The following is a 22,590-nucleotide window of genomic DNA, read 5'->3' as shown; positions in this document are numbered from 1 at the left end:
ATCACAGGAGTCGTCTACGAGCTGTCGAGCGGTTGCTGGATTGCAGGATGGTCAGTGACCAACCTGGTCACAACAAGCACTGGCAAGGGCAAATAGAAGTTTGCAAAGTTGTGGGGAACAGCAAGGTCCAGGAGACTCTTCCCAGAAGGAGAAGTCAGAGCTGGCCATCAGCACACAAGAAGGCCAACAGAAGTTGATGGAGCCCCCTACGAGTGACCCACAGGCCTCGGACACAGGGAGTCACACGGAGACCTTACCAGCCCAGAAAACAGAAGCCTCATGTCGCAGGAGTTGCAGGACAGGGGCTGATCTTCAGATTGGAGAGTACTAGGGGCCTGGGCTTCTTGGAAGGGAGGGAGAATTCCCAGAGGAAGAGCAACCAAGCCTTGGCAAATGCAACAGTTGTGGTGCACAGGGAAGCCAGTCCAGTGGCAGGAGCAAGGCCCTACACTCAAAGGGAGATTCCTTCTTGCTTCCTGGTGCAAACAGAGTCCTTGTGACCCTGGAGGATGCACAGCTTTGGATGTTGCAGAGTTCTTGCAGGATCTGGAGAAACAGTGTTGCAGTGGGAGCCTTCCCACCAGAAGCAGACTTGTTCAGTTCCAGGCGAAGACCAGCAGAGGTTCCAGGGGCCAGAGGCAGAAGATGTATTGCAAAGAGTTCTTTGTAGAGTCTTGCTTGACGATTCTGTGGACCACCCCGAGCCCTTAAATAAATCTACAAGGGGGTTGGTCATTCTCTGCAGTGATCTACCTTTCATAGGGGTCGGGAACATCACCTGCCTGTCTTAACCAACCTGATGCTCCCAGGGGCCTCTGCCAATGTTATTTTCAAGATGGCAAAATCAAGTGGCCACCTGGCAGAGCTCTAGTCACCTCCCTAGGGGAGGAGGGTGGGCATTCCCCTGTCCTTTGTGTAGTTTCAGACCAGAGCGGGAACCAGGGGTTCCTGAACTGGTGTTAACCGCATTACACAAGGAGGGCACCAAATGTGCCCTTCAAAGCAGTCTAGTGGCGCTCAGAGGCCTCCCCACCCCAGCCCTTAGACAGCTAATATACAGAAAGAGGTGGTCACACCTCTCCCTTGCAGGAAATCCTATGTTCTCCTCCTCCAGGTATTGGGATTTCACGGGATCCCTATGGGCTGCAGCAGTTATTCTGCCACCCATAGTGAGCCCATGCAAAGGGGTCTGCAGGCCTGCCATGGCAGCTGGCGTGAAACGGGTTCATGCACCCGTTTTCACTACAGGTCACTACACCAGGTCACTATAAGTCACCCCTATGGTAGGCCCTCTCAGCCCAGAGTGCAGGGTGCCTGTTCCTTTGTGAGGGTACCTCTGCACTAGCAGAGGTGCCCCCATGAACTACAGCTCCATTTTACTGGACTTCATGAGTGCGGGATGCCATTTTATATATGTCCTGGACATACGTCACTACGTATGTCCAGCTACATAATAGTAACTCGTAACCTGGGCGTGTTTGGTATCAAACAAATCGTGATCATAACCCAGTACTGTTGCAAGTATTGGAAGTATGATTTCATGCACTCCGGGGGCTACTTAGAGGACCCTCAGCATTGCTACCACCAGTTTTACAGGGTTTGTCGGGCAGCCCAACTGCTGCCAACCCTCAGACAGGTTTCTGCCCTCCTGCTGCTTGATCTGATCAAGCCCAGGAAGGCAGAACAAAGGATTTCCTTTGGGAGAGGGAGGTAACACCCTCTCCCTTTGGAAATAGGTGCAACGGACTTGGGAGGGGTAGCATCCTACGGTCACTGGTTTTGCTGTGAAGGGTACATTTGGTGCCCTCTGTGCATAAACCAGTCCACACCGGCTCATGAGCCTCCAGTCCCTGCTCTGGCACGAAACTGGACAATGGAAAGGGGAGTGACCATTCCCTCCTGTCCATCACCACCCCAGGGGTGGTGCTCAGAGCTCCTCCAGAGGGTTCCTGGGTTCTGCCATCTTGAGTCCAAGGTTGGCAGGGAACTCTGGGAACATCCAAGTGGCCAGGCAGGTGACGTCCGAGGCACCCTCTGATAAGTAGTTACCTGGTTAGGTGACCAAGCCCCCTCTTTGGGTTATATAGGGTCTCCCGCTGGGGTGGGTCCTCTATTTCAGCTTGCAAGATTCCAGCAGGACTCCTCTGCAGCCTCTGCTTTGACTTCTGGCCACTGGAACTGCGTCCGGACATCTCAAGAACTTTCAACACTGCTACAATAAAGAAGACTCTTATGCAACTTTGTTTCCACGTCTCCTGCCAGCTAAGCAACATTTCCCAGGCCGTGCATCCTCAGAAGACTACAACTCTTCAGCCTGCACAAAAAGTAGTAGTAAACTTCCTTGGAGTGAAGGAGTCACTCCCCTCCATCTGCAGGCACCTACAGCAAGAGATGACCGGTTGTGTGGCTCTCCCCTCATCTTGAGCTGTGTGGTTGCTACATCACAGGTGGTGGTCCAAAGTAGTCCTCTTGGTCATCTCTGCCAGCCAGCTTGTTCAACTTTGGTGGAGGTAAGCCTTTGCCTTCCTACTCAGGACAGTGCGACCGTGCACAACTTCTCTTGCAGCTGCCAAGGCTTGTTTGCATCTCCTCCAAGGGAACTTCAGGCGACCTTTAGCTCCAGCCCCCAGCTGCAACTCCGTCCTTTAAAGCACAGCCTCCTGTGTGGTTCTCCTGCGGTGTGGTATACTCTTTTGTAGTGCGGTGTGGGCTCCTTCTGCAACTCCTGTGTCCTTGTGAGCAGAATCCCAGTGAACTACAGTCCAAGCGCATTAGGCAAAAAGTGGGATTAACTATGCCAGAAAGATGGCATTCTTCTGCAGTGGCTCTCAGTCCAAACAGCAGGACACATTTCACAGTGCTTCCCTTGTTGGAATTCCATAACATGCATCAAATTGATATTGCCCAAGATACTGTAAATGCTTCAGGAGGAAGAATGATAGATCTTCAAGACTTGTTCTCACGTCCCAGTTCATGCAGATCGAGGTTGCTGCTTCCAGTTCTAAGCACTTAATTTCGATTTAAAGTAACCCCCAAGAATTGTTACCTCACAAATGGATCTGATGGTACCATTTCTCTGTCATCTGGTATTCCTAACCTAGACAACTGGTTAACCAAAGGAGCCTCACTACCCAGCCAGGAAGCCCAGGGGTGCTTGTCTCTCTCTCCCCATATTTAAACCTTTCATTGAATTTTCCAAGTAAGTATTCGAGCTATCTATAAAAAACTTGCAATCCTTGACTCAAGCCTATGGTATGCTTTTCCACAAGCTGCAAACACTGTCATATCAAAATATAGAAGAGTAATATAGCCATGGACCAGATATAAAAATGTGTTCGATGGCATCTGTCGCTGTAGATACACATGTTCTGCAATAGCTCGCCATCTGGTGTTGGGTCGGAGTGTTACAAGTTGTTTTTCTTCGAAGAAGTGTTTTCGAGTCACGGGACCGAGTGACTCCTCCTTCTGTGCTCATTGCGCATGGGCGTCGACTCCATCTTCGATTGTTTTCTTTCCGCCATCGGGTTCGGACGTGTTCCTGTCGCTCCGAGTTTCGGAACGGAAAGATAGCTGAAAACGGAAGATTTTCGACGGTATCGTTGCGATCCGGTTCGAGATAAACACACACGACGACGCATTGAACATCGAAGCGCTTCGGTGCCCTTCGGGGTAGATTTCGGCACACCGTCGGGGCCTAGTCGGCCCGACCGCGTGGAGAACAACGCCGATGGAACGGACCCCGTTTCGATTCTGCCCTGAATGCCACAACAAATATCCTTATACGGACCAACACTCGGTCTGTAACCTGTGCCTGTCACCCGAGCACAGCGAAGAATCCTGTGAGGCCTGTCGGGCGTTCCGGTCCCGAAAAACTCTGCTCGACCGTCGAGCGAGAAGACTGCAGATGGCGTCCACGCCAAAGGAGCATCGACAGTTCGAGACAGAAGAGGAACAGGAGGAATCCTTTTCCATCCAGGATTCAGACTCCGACGAACTCGACAATACAAAAACTGTGAGTAAGACGTCGAGATCAGAACTTAAAAAAGGCAAAAAGGCCCAGGGGACGCCACTGCCAACCGGCCATGGCTCAACCCAAATTACCGGTGACCAACAATCGGCACCGAAAAAGGCCCATTCAGTGTCGAGATCGTCCGACTCCGGTCGAGACACCGGCACGCAGCCTCCTCGGGACCGAGAGAGTGCTAAAGAGAAGCATCGACACCGAGAGTTCGGTGTCGACACGGATCGACGCCGAGACAGTGGCGCCGAAGACCATAGGGGCCAAGATTTTTCGGCACAAAAGAAGAGGAAGGTTACCTCGGAGCCGAAAAGACAAACAACAGGGTTTTCGGAGCCGAAAAAAGCACCAACTGACCCAGTTTCAGGCTCCTATACTGAAGAGCATTCTATGTCTTCACAAATGAAAAAACACAGATTCGAACAGGAACTGCAATCCACTGAAGTGGATCACACGCAAAAGCGTATCTTTATTCAGCAGGGGACAGGGAAGATCAGTACCCTTCCACCTGTCAAAAGAAAGAGAACACTTCAGTTTATAGCACTAGAGGCTCCTCAGCAACAAACAGCAAAGAAGGTAACACCTCCTCCCTCGCCTCCACCTGTAACTCCGGCTTCGCCAACTTACACCCCGTCACATTCGCCAGCTCACACCGCCATGAGCCACGATGATCAAGACGCGTGGGACTTGTACGATGCACCAGTGTCTGATAACAGCCCAGACACATACCCAACTAGGCCATCACCACCTGAGGACAGCACAGCCTATTCACAAGTGGTGGCTAGAGCAGCACAGTTCCATAATGTGGAACTACACTCTGAACAAGTAGAGGATGACTTTTTATTTAACACCCTCTCCTCCACCCACAGCTCCTACCAAAGCCTGCCTATGCTCCAAGGCATGCTACGCCATGCAAAGGAGATCTTCAACGAACCAGTTAAAAGTAGGGCAGTAACGCCTAGAGTGGACAAAAAGTATAAGGCGCCTCCTACGGACCCTGTATTCATCACCTCTCAGCTGCCACCAGACTCTGTGGTGGTAGGGGCTGCCAGAAAACGGGCAAATTCACACACTTCTGGGGATGCACCTCCCCCAGATAAAGAAAGCAGAAAGTTCGATGCAGCCGGGAAGAGGGTCGCTGTCCAAGCAGCAAACCAGTGGCGCATCGCAAACTCACAAGCGCTGCTAGCGCGATACGACAGAGCCCACTGGGATGAGATGCAGCATCTCATTGAACATCTCCCAAAAGATCTACAAAAAAGAGCAAAACAGGTTGTTGAGGAGGGTCAAAACATTTCCAACAATCAAATACGCTCCTCTATGGATGCAGCAGACACAGCCGCAAGGACCATTAATACGTCGGTTACCATCCGTAGGCACGCATGGCTCAGAACGTCTGGATTCAAGCCAGAAATTCAGCAGGCAGTACTTAACATGCCAGTAAACGAAAAACTTCTGTTCGGTCCGGAGGTCGACACAGCCATAGAAAAGCTCAAAAAGGACACTGCCAAGGCCATGGGCGCACTCTACTCCCCGCAGAGCAGAGGATCTTATACCACCTTCCGCAAAACACCTTTTAGAGGAGGGTTTCGGGGTCAGGCCACACAAGCTAGTACCTCACAGTCCGCACCGTCCACCTACCAGGGACAGTACAGGGGAGGCTTTCGGGGCCAGTATAGAGGAGGGCAATTCCCTAGGAATAGAGGAAGATTTCAAAGCCCCAAAACCACTACCAACAAGCAGTGACTCACACGTCACTCACCCCCCCCACACAACACCAGTGGGGGGAAGGATAAGTCAATATTACGAAGCATGGGAGGAAATAACTACAGACACATGGGTCCTAGCAATTATCCAACATGGTTATTGCATAGAATTCCTGCAATTCCCTCCAGACATACCACCAAAATCACAAAATTTATCAAAACACCATTCACAGCTTCTAGAGATAGAAGTTCAAGCAATACTGCAAAAAAATGCAATAGAATTAGTACCAAGCACACAAATAAACACAGGAGTTTATTCACTGTACTTTTTGATACCAAAAAAGGACAAAACACTGAGACCAATTCTAGACCTCAGAGTAGTAAACACATTCATCAAATCAGACCACTTTCACATGGTCACACTACAAGAAGTGTTACCATTGCTCAAAAAACACAACTACATGACAACCCTAGACCTCAAAGACGCATATTTCCATATACCAATACATCAATCACACAGAAAATATCTAAGGTTTGTATTCAAAGGAATACATTACCAATTCAAAGTATTGCCTTTTGGTTTAACAACCGCTCCAAGAGTATTCACAAAATGCCTAGCAGTAGTCGCTGCACACATCAGAAGGCAGCAAATACATGTATTCCCGTATCTAGACGACTGGCTAATCAAAACCACTTCGCTCACACAATGCTCAAACCACACAAATCAAGTCATACAAACCCTCTACAAACTAGGGTTCACCGTCAACTTTGCAAAATCCAACATTCAGCCAAGCAAAGTACAGCAATATCTAGGAGCCATAATAGACACGACAAAGGGAGTAGCAACGCCAACTCCACAAAGAATTCACAATTTCAACAGAGTCATTCAACACATGTCTCCAAATCAGACAATACAAGCAAGAACAATACTACAGCTCCTAGGCATGATGTCCTCATGCATAGCCATTGTCCCAAACGCAAGACTGCACATGAGGCCCTTACAACAGTGCCTAGCCTCACAGTGGTCTCAAGCACAGGGTCACCTTCTAGATCTGGTGTTAATAGACCGCCAAACTTACCTCTCGCTTCTATTGTGGAACAGTATAAATTTAAACAAAGGGCGGCCTTTCCAAGACCCAGTGCCACAGTACGTAATAACAGATGCTTCCATGACAGGGTGGGGAGCACATCTCAATCAACACAAGAGGACAATGGAACATACATCAAACAAAACTGCATATAAATCATCTAGAATTATTAGAAGTTTTTCAGGCACTAAAAGCTTTCCAACCAATCATAATCCACAAATACATCCTTGTCAAAACAGACAACATGACAACGATGTATTATCTAAACAAACAAGGAGGAACACATTCAACGCAGCTAAGCTTATTAGCTCAAAACATATGGAAGTGGGCAATCCACCATCAAATTCGTCTAATAGCACAGTTTATTCCAGGAATCCAGAATCAACTGGCAGACAATCTCTCTCGAGATCACCAGCAAGTCCACGAATGGGAAATCCACCCACAAATTCTAAACACCTACTTCACACTCTGGGGAACACCTCAAATAGACTTATTTGCAACAAAAGAGAATGCAAAATGCCAAAACTTCGCGTCCAGATACCCACACAAGCAATCCCAAGGCAATGCCCTATGGATGAACTGTTCAGGAATATTTGCTTACGCTTTTCCTCCTCTCCCTCTCCTTCCTTATCTAGTAAACAAATTGAGTCAAAACAAACTCAAACTCATTTTAATAGCACCAACGTGGGCAAGACAACCCTGGTACACAACACTGCTAGATCTCTCTGTAGTACCCCACATCAAACTGCCCAACAAACCAGATCTGTTAACGCAACACAACCAACAGATCAGACACCCAGATCCAGCATCGCTGAATCTAGCAATCTGGCTCCTGAAATCCTAGAATTCGGACACTTACAACTTAGCCAAGAGTGTATGGAAGTCATAAAGCAGGCCAGAAGGCCATCCACTAGACACGGCTACGCAAGTAAGTGGAAAAGATTTGTTTGTTACTGCCATCATAATCAGATACAACCACTACACGCAACTCCAAAACATATAGTAAATTACTTGCTCCATTTACAAAAAGCAAAGCTAGCCTTCTCTTCTATTAAAATACACCTTGCAGCAATATCTGCATACCTGCAGACTACCTATTCAACTTCCTTGTATAGGATACCAGTCATCAAAGCATTCATAGAAGGTCTTAAAAGAATTATACCACCAAGAACACCACCTGTTCCTTCATGGAACCTAAACGTGGTCCTAACAAGACTCATGGGCCCACCTTTCGAACCCATGCACTCTTGCGGAATACAATTCCTAACCTGGAAAGTTGCCTTTCTCATCGCCATTACATCTCTAAGAAGAGTAAGTGAAATTCAAGCGTTCACAACACAAGAACCTTTTATACAAATACATAAAAATAAGGTCGTCCTACGACCTAATCCTAAATTTTTACCAAAAGTTATTTCACCGTTCCATCTAAATCAAACGGTAGAACTACCAGTTTTTTTCCCACAGCCAGATTCTGTGGCTGAAAGAGCACTACATACATTAGATGTCAAAAGAGCATTAATGTACTACATTGACAGAACAAAGAACATCAGAAAGACTAAACAGCTATTTATTGCATTCCAAAAACCTCATGCAGGTAACCCAATATCAAAACAAGGTATAGCCAGGTGGATAGTTAAATGCATCCAAATCTGCTACCTTAAAGCAAAAAGACAACTGCCCATTACTCCCAGGACACATTCAACAAGGAAAAAAGGTGCTTCAATGGCCTTTTTAGGAAACATCCCAATGCATGAAATATGTAAGGCAGCCACATGGTCTACGCCTCACACATTCACCAAACACTACTGTATAGATGTGCTATCCGCACAACAAGCTACAGTAGGTCAAGCTGTATTAAGAACTCTATTTCAGACAACTTCTACTCCTACAGGCTAAACCACCGCTTATGGGGAAATAACTGCTTACTAGTCTATGCAGAACATGTGTATCTACAGCGACAGATGCCATCGAACTGAAAATGTCACTTACCCAGTGTACATCTGTTCGTGGCATCAGTCGCTGAGATTCACATGTGCCCACCCACCTCCCCGGAAGCCTGTAGCAGTTCAGAAGTTACCTTCAATTTTGTACATTTGTATATATATTATTTAAACCTTTAATAGGTACATACTTACACATTTCATTGCGCGGGCACTATTACTATAGTACAACTCCTACCTCACCCTCTGCGGGGAAAACAATCGAAGATGGAGTCGACGCCCATGCGCAATGAGCACAGAAGGAGGAGTCACTCGGTCCCGTGACTCGAAAACACTTCTTCGAAGAAAAACAACTTGTAACACTCCGACCCAACACCAGATGGCGAGCTATTGCAGAACATGTGAATCTCAGCGACTGATGCCACGAACAGATGTACACTGGGTAAGTGACATTTTCATTTCTAGGCATAATGGCCTTATGCATCTTAGTGACCTATTTTTGCTTTCTGTGCATGTGCCTTTTTCAAGAAGTGTTGGATGCACAGTGATATACTTAGCTATTTAAATGTGTGTTAGGAAAAACCTGCCTAAGTCCGGGAACTCTGCAGTGAGAAGAAAAATTAATTGCAAGACAAACTGACTTTTGGCTTCTGTCTCTGAACACAAAGCAGTTGTGACAAGATGATGATTTAAAGGCTTCTTTATTGCTCCTCCAGTTTGTGACTAAACAGACACCTGTTTGTCAGTTCGCCCGAAGGGGCGAATAGTTACTAAAAATAGCTCAACCTTATAAATTATGACTCGCCATAGCAAGTGGTCGAGTGGATTTTTCAAGGCCTGCATGAATTGCAGAAAGGACATTGTTCATGGAGCTGAAGAGTGCTGGAGGCTGGGCTTCTTGGAGCTAGTAGGTGTCCGGACTGGAGAGCCAACTAACCTTGGCAGAGACCAGCAGACGCGGTGCATAGGGGTTGCAGCCAAACAGCATAGACTTCCCAGATGCTAGAAAGGTATGTCAGAACTCTGGAGAGGCACAGAACATATGTTGTAGAGTCTCAGTGTCCATGGAACAGCGAGATCCACAAGCCGGTTGTGGTCATTGAGATGCCTGCAGATGTAGGGGAGTGAGTACTTCACTCCAAGAGATATTCCTTTTTGCTTTCCTAAGTGCAGGATGCATGACCACAGGATTGCAGAAGTCTTTGCAGAACTTGGAAACAAAGTTGAGGTGGAGCCCTCCTACCGGTTACAATCTTGCTCTTTGTTCCAGCGAACAACATCAGATGTTCCATTGTCCATGTTGCAGAAGTGTCTTGCTGAGGAGACTTGCATATGGTTCCTGAAGTTTTGTAGACAAATGTGGGGTCCCGCCCTCAGGGGAGCCCTTAAGTAACCCAGGAAGGGCGTTGGACACTTTGATACATGGGTCACTGCACTGAGGGGCCAGGGACATCACATAGCTGGACTAACCAGTTAGGTGCTCCCAGGGCTCATCTCATTTCCAAGATAGCAGAATCAAGTGGCCAGCTGGCACAGCTCTGTGCTCCTCCCTAGGGGAGGGGCTGGAAAGGGGGGTGGTCACTCCCCTGTCCTGTGTGTGGTTTCACACCAGAGCTGGAACTGGGGGTTCCTGCACTGGTGCAAACCAGTTTATGCAAGGAGGAATCCAAATGTGCCCTTCAAATTAGTCTGGTGGCGCTCAGAGGCACCCCAGCCCCATGCCATCTATTTCTAAAGAAGAGATGGTCAAATTTTTCTCTTACAGGAAATCGTTTGTTCTACCTTCCCCTGTCCGAGTTAGGCTCAGCAGCAGGAGGGCAGAACACTGTCTGGGGTCGGCAGCAGCACAGGGTCGCATGCAGACCCTACAAGTCTGTGCAAACAGACTTTGGTGGAATCCCCTAGGGAACCCCCAGAGCACATGGTATCAACATGTTTGATACCAAACATGCCGAAGTTTGGTGAAACCATTATGCAATATGACAGCTCGTGTTGACCAGTGTCCCCCATATTCTTTAGGATGGCTTCTCTGCACTTACAAAGCCCTGAAAATGGAGTCTGGGGTTTGTAGGGGCAACTCTGCTCATGCAGGGGTGCTCTCACACTTGAAAACATGCACTCGGCCCTAAGAGCTGAAGGGTCTGCCTTAGGGGGTGAAGTGTCAGAGTGCAGTGACCACGATATAAGGCAACCCTTATATCTGGAGTGAAAGGTGCATGTACCGTTTCACACAGCCTGCCATGGTAGGCCTGTAGTTACAGTTTGCATGTGTGATATGATGCATGCTGCAGCCCATGGTGAACCCCTGGTGTACTAGTTCCTTGGGTACCCGAGTACCATATACTAGGAACTTACATGGGTGACCCAATATGCTAATTGCAGGATGTAAGTTACCATACAACTACATTTATGGGTGAGAACGCTGTCAGTAGGGTCCTGGTTAACAGGATTTCAGTGTACTATAGTCTAAACATACTGCAACCAGGCAAGAAGTGGGGTTAACTATGCCAGAAAGGTTCTATTTCCTCCCCTGCCTTATTTGCAATTCACTGAGGACAGTTCATTAAGTACTAAGTTGATTCATACCAAGTGTGCCTACTATTTTACATCTCAAACAATCAGTTGAGTTCAAGCCTTTCTTCCAGAGCCTCAGCAGATGATTAACATTCTTTTGATATGTTTAGGGATGTCAAATCCGGTCTCGGTGGAACAGAAAACTTTAGAAAATCTGACCTGCTGCTAATGACTTTCTCAAATCCATAGTAAGGTTGCCCATTATTTGACGGTGACTCTTTGGCAAGCATGTAGACTTATATTGCAATCTATAAGGACTGTCACAAACAGTAAAGTCCCTTGGAATGCTCTAGTACCGAAGACAACCCTTTTGAGGAGCTAGGGGAAGAGGAAATTATTCCTTTCGAGCAGGTTGCCAAGAGTATAGGCAGTATCCGGCTGGGCAACCGCAGTACCGACCTCAGTATTCACAGCAGCAAATATACAGACAGCCTACAGCAGCTGCATATTGACACACATCCAGAGGCAAGTTGCCAGCAAGAGACAGAAATTCTAGAAAACAATGACCAGATAACAATACCGTCTGCCTCACCTACATCTCCACTCAGAGGGAGAATAGCAAATCATTTCCAATAGTGGTCCAGGATAACGTCCGACAAGTGGGTCCTAGATATCATTTCAAAAGGACATTCCTTGGAATTCCTCAAAAAAAAAAACATACACTACACCATCAGGCCCGCTCCACCTCGCCTAAAACGACTAATGAGTGAAATATCCAATATAAGAAAGGGAGTGACAGAGATCATTCCAAAAACTCAAAAGAAAATAGGTTTCTACTCTCGCATTTTTCTTATCAAAAAACCCTCCCAAGATTGGCACTCGATCTACAAAACCTCAACAAATTCCTAAAAAAGCAGACTTTATGCATGGGGAACCTTCAAGAGATTCTACAGCTCTTGAACAACGTAGATCATATCATGTCTCTCGAGCTACAGGACGCATATTTTCATATCAAAATAGGTCCAAATCATTGCAAATTCCTGATTCCAGGTAGCCGGGATCCACTTTCAATTCAAAGTGCTACCGTTTGGCCTAAAATCTGCTCTCAGAATCTTGACACAAATGTTGGCTGTGGTAGCAGCACATCTCAGACAACCGGGAAAGCTCCTACATCCAAACAAACAGCATTGGCCATAACCACCTGCCCTTAACTATTTAACAAATTGGGCCTTACAACAAATTATCCCAAATCCCAACTAAGACTAACTACAAAGATAAAGTTCCTGGGAGCCATCCTAAACATGGTTATCCATCCAAGGACAGACCAGAAAAAATTCAGTGGCTGGCAAACAAACTGTCCCGAAAAGTTAGTTTGTTTGGTTGTACAAACCTTTCATGGGGATGATCTCGTCATGCATCCTTCTGCTCCCAAACTGTTGGTTACCTCTGCGGCCACTGCAGGAGCAGATATACATTCAGTCACGTCAAAACAAGGCTCATTCGAAGATCTCATTCAAATAACAAAATAACACCAGTTATGAGAGCAGCAAGAATTTGGTGGACTCAACCCAAAAATCTGTCCAGGGGATTAGGATATCTACAAATGATATCCAATTTCATAATAACAACTGACGCATCATTAGATGGCTTGGGAGCGCATCTCCAGGACTTAAAATCAGTGGATGATGGTCAACAGAGGAAAAAAACCTGCATATCAATCAACTAGAACACAGCGGAATCACCTTAAAGTTAAAGGCTTTCCTCCCCAAAATAACTCACTCAACAGTCCTCATAAGAACGGACAATACCACCAGTATATTCTATTTGAACAAGCAGGGAGGAACCCACTCCCAGACACTCTGTGCTCAAGTGGTATGGAACTGGGCACATCAGCACCACATAACCATCAGGGGAGAACATTTACCAGGGAGGTCTAATCTCCTGGCAGACCCCTTGAACAGGACCACCATTCCTTATCATGAATGGGAGGTAGACCAACCGATCCTGAACTCTGTATTCTATTGGTGGGGCAAACCACACTTGGATTTCTTTGCAGCAAAGTAGAACAAGAAATGCCTGTTCTTCACAAGCTGGCATCCCCAGAAAGGATCGTGGGGGAATGCTTTTTTGATACTTTGGTCAGGGGTGCATGCCTACGCTTTTCCACCAATCCCATTGATCCCAAATCCTTGCAGACTTCTCCTCATAGCTCCCAGATGGCCCAGGCGGTTCTGGTTCACTGAACTCCTGCTCCTCTCAGAAGAACTTCATCTCGAACTCAAAGTAACACAGTCATTGTTGACAATGAACCAGGTCCATATACAACATCCAGACCCGACATCACTACACTTGTCAGCATGGATCCTGACTACAATGAATTTCCCTCAGTAATCATCCCATCGGAATGCAGAGACATTCTATTGAAGGCAAGGGCGGACGCAACAAATAGAACTTTAAAGTTCAAATGGAAATGATACTGTCTTTGGTGTGTGCCCTCTAACATCCACCCCCTCACAGCACAATCACATTAAATTCTCCCATGTTTGCTACATCTAGCAAAGTCGGGTTTATCTCATTCCTCAGTTAAAGTGCACCTAGCGGCATTTTGTAGATTTCGCTGAACCAGTAATGTGCCGTCCTTATGGTCTGCTCGCTTTATTAAACAATTCCTCAAAGGTCTCCTCAGGACCTTTCCACCAGACCGGAAACTTCCATCTCTGTGGTATCTCCACATAGTCCTGGCTCAACTTATGAAACTGCAGATTCACAATTCTGATATCAAGTATCTCATACTACGAGCACTCACATCTGTGAAGAGAGTAAGTGACATACAAGCGTTTACCATTAAACAGCCATTCCTACAATTCACTGCAGACAGCGTTATTTTGAGGACAAACCCAAAACAAATTTCTAAAAGTTTTGTTGGAATTTCACTTTAATGAACCTGTGGTTCTAAATACCTTTTTTCAAAATCCTCAGATGCCGGCTGAACAGTCCTGCGATGTTAAACAATGTCTAAAATTCTACCTACAGAGAACGCATCACATAAGGAAATCAGACCAATTGTTTCTAGCATACGGAGGCATTAGAAAAGGACTCTGTTACCAAACCAACCATTGCCAGATGGATTGTGGCTACTATACAGTTATGCCACACACAAGCTGGAAAACCTTTGCAGGGCTAAGCTAAAGCCCACTCTACTAGAGCTGTAACCACATTGACAGCTCTGTTTGCTGGGGTGCAGATCCACCATATCTGCAGAGCAGCAACATGGTCAAACAGGCATACGTTGACAGAACATCATTGCCGGACGAGAGCCATAAAACCGATGCAGCAGTGGGACAGGCAGTGCTACGCCATCTCTTTGGATAAGGTGAGCCTCTGTTTTTTCCCACCACCCACTTTTGTTGTTATAATGAATATATGGTTATTTAGTACATTGCTTATTAATCTGATTCAAGCATGTGAATCTATGAAAGATCCAAAACTGGAGAAGAAAATGAGTTACTTACCTGTAACTGTAGTTCTCCAGTATTGGCATCTTTCATAGAGTCACATGCAACCCTCCCTCCTCCCCTCCCCTTACTCATAGAAAATGTTAATTAAAATACACTAGTGCTAAAAAAAAAAAAAAAAATACAAATCCGAGGCCTTCAGCCAGTGTTGGGAAGGTTCTAAAGGGTGCTCTTGTCTGATTGGTTAAAGTGGACTTTGGTTCTTTTTTAAAAGAAAAGGATGTAGATAGGCTATTAAGATAACATGGTATGCTTATTGTAGCCTACGTTACTAATATATAGGTGTATATAATTATATTTACTGCTTTATTAACGTACAATGGGACTCCCACTTTGACGCGGGTAATATTCAAGCATTTGAATCTATGAAAGATGCCAATACTGGAGAACTACAGTTACAGGTAAGTAACTCATTTTCTACTCCAGCGTTGATACATTTCACATATTGACACAGAGCCCTTTCTCATCCCAGCATAGAGTCTTTCCTCAAGGCATTAGCAATTTTCACACTTAGGCTAGAAATCTGAGTTGAGAAGGCCATTTGGAGGGAAAAGGCTCCGGACAATGACCTCATGAGCTGGAGTTTGTGTCTTCCAATGAGGTGTGTGTGTACTACTAAAGTGAGATTGATTTATGGTAATTTAGACGTGTTGTGGTTTGTACTGCTATTGCAAAGTTATTGTGTGACCTCCACCTCAACAGTGGGGAATGATTCTAGCATTGGAACACATGAAGGATGCAAGCACTGGAGAGGTTGAGTTATACAGGTATGCCGTTTCTTCCTAATTTCTTGGAGCTACATCTCTCTAGTGTCAATGCTTGTAATAGATTCAGATTCACCTGCATCACACCTTGCCTCTCTTGTTTATAGCCTTTCTCACTTGCTGTACACAAACTCGGGTATGAAATCCTCTCGGGAAGCAGGGATGGTCTTTAGGGTGCTGGACGCTGAGTTGATTAATTTTGCATCTTTCTCTTCGAGATTGTTTGGCTAATAAAGTGATAGTGTTTACAAGCGTCTCAGTCCTTTATATTGCTGGAACTCTTAACTCAGGGCCTGATTTAAGCATTTGAACTTTTGAAAGATACCAACAGTGGAGAGCTGTAAATACGAATAAGTAACATGTACCTTGTTTCTTTTTGGACGCACGTACTTGTGAGGATGTTTTTAATTCTGGTAAGATAGTAAAGGTGCCATAAATAACATGTCTATCTTATTGCAGTCCGAAAAGTTCTGCAGCACTTTGGGGTGCATCAGTGCACAGTCAATAAACTAGATAGGGCTTCTAGAGTCATGGGAGTGGGGGGATTACTGCCACCTAAATTAAAATGTATTATGCTCCTTTTTCTGATGTTTGGGTACTTTTTTTTTTTTAATGTAGTGCTGTTTTTTTTTTTCGCAGAGCCAAGCGTTCTAGCCGGCACATTATTAGCTCACACAGATGCGGTTTGGGGTCTTTCTTACAGTGGGGTGAAGAATCACTTGCTATCTTGCTCAGCAGATGGTACTGTGAGGTTATGGAATCCACCAGAAAAAGCCTCCTGCATCGGCACTTATAATGCTGGCAAAGGTAAGTGGCAGAGTTTAGTCGTTCATATACAAATGGGCTCTTTTCTTTGAAGAGGGGCACTTTTCTAGCATCATGATTATTAAGCTTTACTTGGAGCGACTACCCTTTCTTTAAGGTTCTGAATACATTGTTAAAGTATGAAGCATGTCATTAAACTTCCTTCAGTCATACAGATGTACAGCATGAAGGGACTACTTAAACATATTTTGCACATTTTTGTTCAACACGTGGTTTTTGCTCTACTTTTACATCAGGGGTCTAGTCATCACTTTTTAACTCGTGAGTGAGTGGAATTGGCCGTTCACCTAGAATGAGATTTTCTCAATTTGTAACCACAGTGTCCCTGGAAACACTGATGTTTTATTGTTTATGAATATGGAGATAATACCCATGATGGAGAACTAGGGTTTATAAGTAACTTTCTTTGCTTCTTCATGAGCTCTTGCATTATTGTCATGAGCCCTGAATAATCCCACTCGACGCACAAGAACCCAGAGCCTTTAAGCTACATATAATCTTTCACTTGAACAAGAACGCACAATTAAAACTTATTACTAACATTCTGAAATTTGAATATAGTGTGTAGTTTGTCAGCATGCTAGTTTTTTTGGGGGGGGGGGAGGAGTATCCCATCCGATGTTCAGAAATCACTAGTCGCAAAAACCAGTAAATAGTAACCTATGTCACAAAACTGTTAGGAAATGTTTTAACTCCAATTTTTGTAATATTTTTTTTGTTTCAAATGAAAGCACATCGAAGGCTGAAAATCCTCTAGAATCCACATGTTTATTTTTTTAGTTTATCACAGTGTCCCTGCTTTCAACAGCCCTTTGGTGATATGTTGACCCAAAGGGATAGTGCTTTATGAGAAGATTAGTTCACGCAACAGTCACTACGGTGTTCTTTCTTACTCATCCTTTAGTTGTGCTGTCTGATTACGAGACTGTAAATCTGGTATTTATTACCTGCTCCTGTTACCTGAGGCTTGATGGTCGTTGTGTATTCTCGCTCTGGTGTTTCATTAGCTCCCTGTCACCCTGATTTAGCTTCTGATTGTAGTTTAGCACCTGGGAAGCCGCCTTGAAAAGCTGATCTTGCAATTTGTGCACATATTCCGAGCCAACAATAGGTTATTATTAGACCAACATTTGTATTTGTGGTTGTGCATGTCCGTATCACCGGCTTCCTTAATAAATGTGTGTACCTCGTTTATGTTACTAGATCTTCGGGTACCTTTTTCTAGAGACTGTCTTGCCTTTTCACTGGCAGTGTTGCATCAGTCTGTCTCCCACAGCATGTATTTGGCCCAGATAGAGGTTGGCCTCTCTCTCTCTCTGTGCCAAATACATGTTGTGCGGAGACTCATAGTTGTTACAGTGCAGCTTACTTTCTCTGAGCACTTGTTTAAACTCTGTAATAAAAAAATATAAAAAAGAATTTACTAGCAGATAAATCACCTTGAAAAATGTGTTGAGAAAATGAAAGTACATCATTTAGAGACCAGCAGACTTCAAGTTCTCAACAGAAAACAAGCATTTGTAATGCTAATAAGTCTGCCTTATGAGTGACAGTGCCTTTTGGCACTCAATAAATCATGACACGTCATTCATCTTTACCTTAATTCGTCGGTTCACTGATTAATTTTTGCATTCATCCTCCAACACAACCGCTGTAAAACACAGGAACAGCTTATGCACAACAAATTTGAAGAATACAAGTAGAAAAATAAGAAAACACACTGCCTCCTAAACATTGTGGACAAATGCGTACAATAACAAGGCTAAATATAGCAATGGATGTTCAACTTTGCAGAGGTATTGTAAATCTCTTCTTTTAAAGTTCCAGTTAGGCAGGCATCTTTAGAAACAATGCACGGGCCACCTTACAATTGTAAAACAATAATACACTATAGATGTGCGGGTCATCCTGGAATTGTACCACAATAATACACTATAGACACCAGTATTTTATAATGGTCTCTTGGTTTAGAGTGAGCAGCCACATGGTTTGCAGTACATTGCAAATGAAATGAGTGACAAGCTAGCTACCCATCTGCATTGCCTGGAGAAGTCTAGTATCCTCTTAAACATTAAAAAAAGAGGAGAATCAAAGAAATTAAAGGGGAACTATAAAAGGAGGAACTTGAAAACTAAAGGACTTGGCAACCAGCCCAACATGTAAGCACACTCATTTTCAGGTGGATGTGTGATCATAAAAACCAGGCTTTCACAGGACAGCAGAGCCAATGAACCATGTGAACTGAGCCATAACCCCATGCAGTATGCTGTCATGGGTGGAAGCAATGTCCATGACACTTGAGCAGACCAGTGGCAATGCAGAGATGACCCAGAGGTACTCTCTGTATCTGTATGAATATATATTTATGTAAAAGGTCGTATGTATTATTGATTAATCCCCATATTTATACAAAAGGATGTATGTGTTACTGATTTATTTTTTTATTAATATTACAAGATCCTGGCAGACAGCGAAGAAGAGATTATAGCAAAAATTATTACACTACAAATCTTCTACGCCCAAGATTTGTTAGGTGGTAATCAACACCAAAACCCTAGCCTACTACAGTAATCTGTGAGATTCCTTGTAAAATTAAAAAATACCTAATTGTAGACGTTAATGCAGAATCATCACAATTTGCCATTATATGCCTGTTGACTTGAACATGTTCTTTTCACAATCAAACCATCATGCCTACTTCCTTTGTTGTAACTTTTATAAACAGTCAGGATTATAATGTCCATTATTGGCTTGTCATCAGAACCAACTCAGACCTCCTGTGTTGGTCATATGGTTTCCATCAAGGCAACCATTATGTATATCATAATCACATTACAAATATGTAGAAAATACAGTTGTCAAAACAATCTAAAATCCCTTCTTATTGAATTACCAAAGTGCAAATTTCCATGGTTTATTTGTGCAAGTCAGACTAAATAAGTCTGCCATATCTCATGTAACCAAATACCTACCTATATCCTTTCGCAGAAGGTAACAACAATCCATCTTCAAAAGCTGATTTCTTTCAAACCCAAACTTAAGTAAGGCTTACTTGCTTTTTCATAACATTTCCTTATAACCAAATCACACCTAAGCAATCTGACTTAAATTTTCACAGTGAACCAGTAAGGCTTCTTGCCTTCACCGATGGCTTGGCTCTATAAGCAACACAGACTAACTGAAGTACACATAAACTGGCAAACATCAGGTATACATTTATAAAATCCCAAAGTAATATGTGAGATTTCATGTAATAAAAAAAACTATTGTTAGGCTTAATTTCAGATTAATAATAATACACCCTTAAGTGGCCTGTTAGCGTTAACATATGATTTTTGTATAATATGTCAGACCTAGTATTTTTATCAAAACATTTCATAATAAACAGATCGATCAAGCCTATAGCCATTGTATTTGGCTTGCCTCCATAATCTACTCAGCCCTGCTGTATTGAATATAAGCTTTGCAGCAACCCTAAAAGTGTGCTACAACCAGTCCTTTTAGTAGAAGTACATAAATTTGGCCAAATCAAATTCTGTGCTCTGGGGACCAGCGTGATCAGAGCCAAAGTCTGTCTCTCAGTATTACTCTGAAAGCTCTTTATTGTTGATAACTTAAGGTGAGGCAACATATGCACTGTTAAGCCAGACTTAAAAATCCATGTAAAACCGGCACTCTGAAGTCTGATGATAATGTTGGAAAAAGGGGGGGCGGTGGGTGCTGGGACTGCACTACATCCCTCCTGGTTGTACTCCACCCCTCTGTGCTGCTGCCAAGGAAACCCAAACACCATAGACTATCTAAGCTACTTTAACAGCATTACAGTGCTGTGTGTGTCCCCCCAAAAATACCAGGTCTGGCAGCCATACTGCTTGCTCAGGGAGCTAGTAAACAAACCAAAACACCCATGTGTGGAGTAGAAGCTCTCCTCTTTTTTTTCTTTGAAAGCACACCTCTGCCCAATCTAAACATGTACTCCTGGCTACCATTGTGGACTGAGCTAAAGCCCTTGTTTATAGTACCCACTGTGTGGCGACAGCTGCACTGATGAGCCAGGGCCAACAGTGACCCTCCCCCCACCAACAACGTGGGAGAAAACTTTCATAGTGTGGAGGTTTTCTTTTTTTTTCTTTTTCCAAAATAAACGTTCGATGGCATCTGTCGCTGTAGATACACATGTTCTGCATAGCTCGCCATCTGGTGTTGGGTCGGAGTGTTACAAGTTGTTTTTCTTCGAAGAAGTCTTTCGAGTCACGGGACCGAGTGACTCCTCCTTCTGTCTCCATTGCGAATGGGCGTCGACTCCATCTTCGATTGTTTTCTTTCCGCCATCGGGTTCGGACGTGTTCCTGTCGCTCCGAGTTTCGGAACGGAAAGTTAGTTAATATCGGAAGATTTTCATCGGTATTGTTGCGTTCGGGATCGGCGTAGTTAGAGTCAACACCGCATCGAAGATCGACGCGCTCCGGTGCCCTTCGGGGTAGTTTTCGATCCCCCGTCGGGGCCTGGTCGGCCCGACCGCGTGCCGAACAACGTCGATGGAACGGACCCCGTTCTGTTTTTGTCCCAAATGCCACAACAAATACCCGTATACAGACCAACATTTGGTCTGTAACCTGTGCCTGTCGCCTGAGCACAGTGAAGAGACTTGCGAGGCCTGTCGTGCGTTCCGGTCCCGAAAGACACTCCGTGACCGTCGAGCCAGGAGACTTCAGATGGCGTCCACGCTGACAGCGCACCGAGAGTTCGAGGAACAAGAGGAAGAAGAAACCTTTTCGATCCACGAATCGGACTCCGAGGAATTCGACGATCATAGAACCGTGAGTAAAACGTCGAAAACAACACAGAAGAAAAGTGACAAGGCCCAGGGGACGCCACTGCCACCAGGCCATGGCTCCACCCATAAATTCGGTGACCGACCATCGGCACCGAAAAAGGCCCAAACAGTGCCGAGATCGTCCGACTCCGGTCGAGACACCGGCACGCAGCCTTCTCGGGATCGAGAAAGTGCTGGAAAAAAACGACGACACCGAGATAGCGGTGTAGAAGCGGCTCGACGCCGAGACAGCGGCACCGACGAAGATCGACGCCGAGAGGTTTCGACGCCAAAAAAGAAAAAAGCCACCTCGGAGCCAAAAAGAGATACAGGCAGGGTTTCGGTGCCGAAACAACCCGTAACCGACCCAGGTCCAGGCTCTTATACAGAGGAACAATCACTGTCCTCTCAGATGCGAAAGCATAGGTTTGAGGAAGAGCTGCAATCCACCGAAGTGGACCATACGCAAAAACGTATTTTCATACAGCAGGGAACGGGAAGAATAAGCACCCTTCCCCCTATTTGGAGAAAAAGGAGACTGGAGTTTCAAACCGACCAGGCGCCACAAACAAAAATGGTGAAAAAGGTGACTCCACCACCCTCTCCTCCACCTGTAATTAACGTCTCACCAGCGCAAACTCCGTCACATTCCCCGGCTCACACCACCATGAGCCAAGGTGACCAGGATCAAGACGCTTGGGACCTATATGACGCCCCGGTGTCGGACAACAGTCCGGAGGCATATCCAACAAAGCCCTCACCACCAGAAGACAGCTCAGCATACTCTCAAGTGGTGGCTAGAGCAGCACAATTCCACAACGTAAACCTCCACTCAGAACAAGTCGAGGATGACTTTTTATTCAACACCCTCTCCTCCACCCACAGCTCCTACCAAAGCCTGCCTATGCTGCCAGGTATGCTTCGGCACGCAAAGGAAATATTCAAGGAGCCGGTCAAAAGTAGGGCAATAACGCCAAGGGTGGAAAAGAAGTATAAGGCACCTCCTACGGACCCTGTTTTCATCACCACACAGCTGCCACCAGATTCCGTCGTAGTAGGAGCAGCTCGGAAAAGAGCCAACTCCCACACATCTGGGGATGCACCATCCCCAGATAAAGAGAGCCGCAAGTTCGATGCAGCTGGGAAAAGAGTCGCAGTACAAGCTGCAAACCAGTGGCGCATCGCTAACTCTCAAGCACTACTTGCGCGCTATGACAGAGCCCATTGGGATGAGATGCAACACCTCATCGAGCATCTTCCCAAGGAACTACAAAAGAGGGCAAAGCAGGTGGTTGAGGAAGGGCAGAACATATCAAATAACCAGATACGTTCTTCTATGGACGCAGCAGACACAGCTGCAAGAACAATTAATAAATCTGTGACCATTAGAAGGCACGCATGGCT

The 22,590-nt window shown here is 45.2% G+C and overlaps 1 protein-coding gene across 2 annotated transcripts in view; it reads left to right on the top strand.

Annotated features, from left to right (window-relative positions):
- Positions 1–22,590, top strand: part of STRN3 (striatin 3) — an 839,725-nt gene that overhangs the window by 620,260 nt on the left and 196,875 nt on the right. For both annotated transcript variants that reach the window (XM_069209060.1, XM_069209059.1), the window contains one exon: positions 16,185–16,352. In XM_069209060.1, the coding sequence (XP_069065161.1) occupies positions 16,185–16,352 (168 nt within the window). The remainder of the gene's footprint in view (positions 1–16,184; positions 16,353–22,590) is intronic.

The sequence above is a fragment of the Pleurodeles waltl genome, chromosome 9, assembly GCF_031143425.1.
Source record: "Pleurodeles waltl isolate 20211129_DDA chromosome 9, aPleWal1.hap1.20221129, whole genome shotgun sequence".
Classification (NCBI taxonomy): domain Eukaryota; kingdom Metazoa; phylum Chordata; class Amphibia; order Caudata; family Salamandridae; genus Pleurodeles; species Pleurodeles waltl.
The sequence above is the reverse complement of the archived record's forward strand: the minus strand, read 5'-3'. Positions and strand labels throughout refer to the sequence as shown.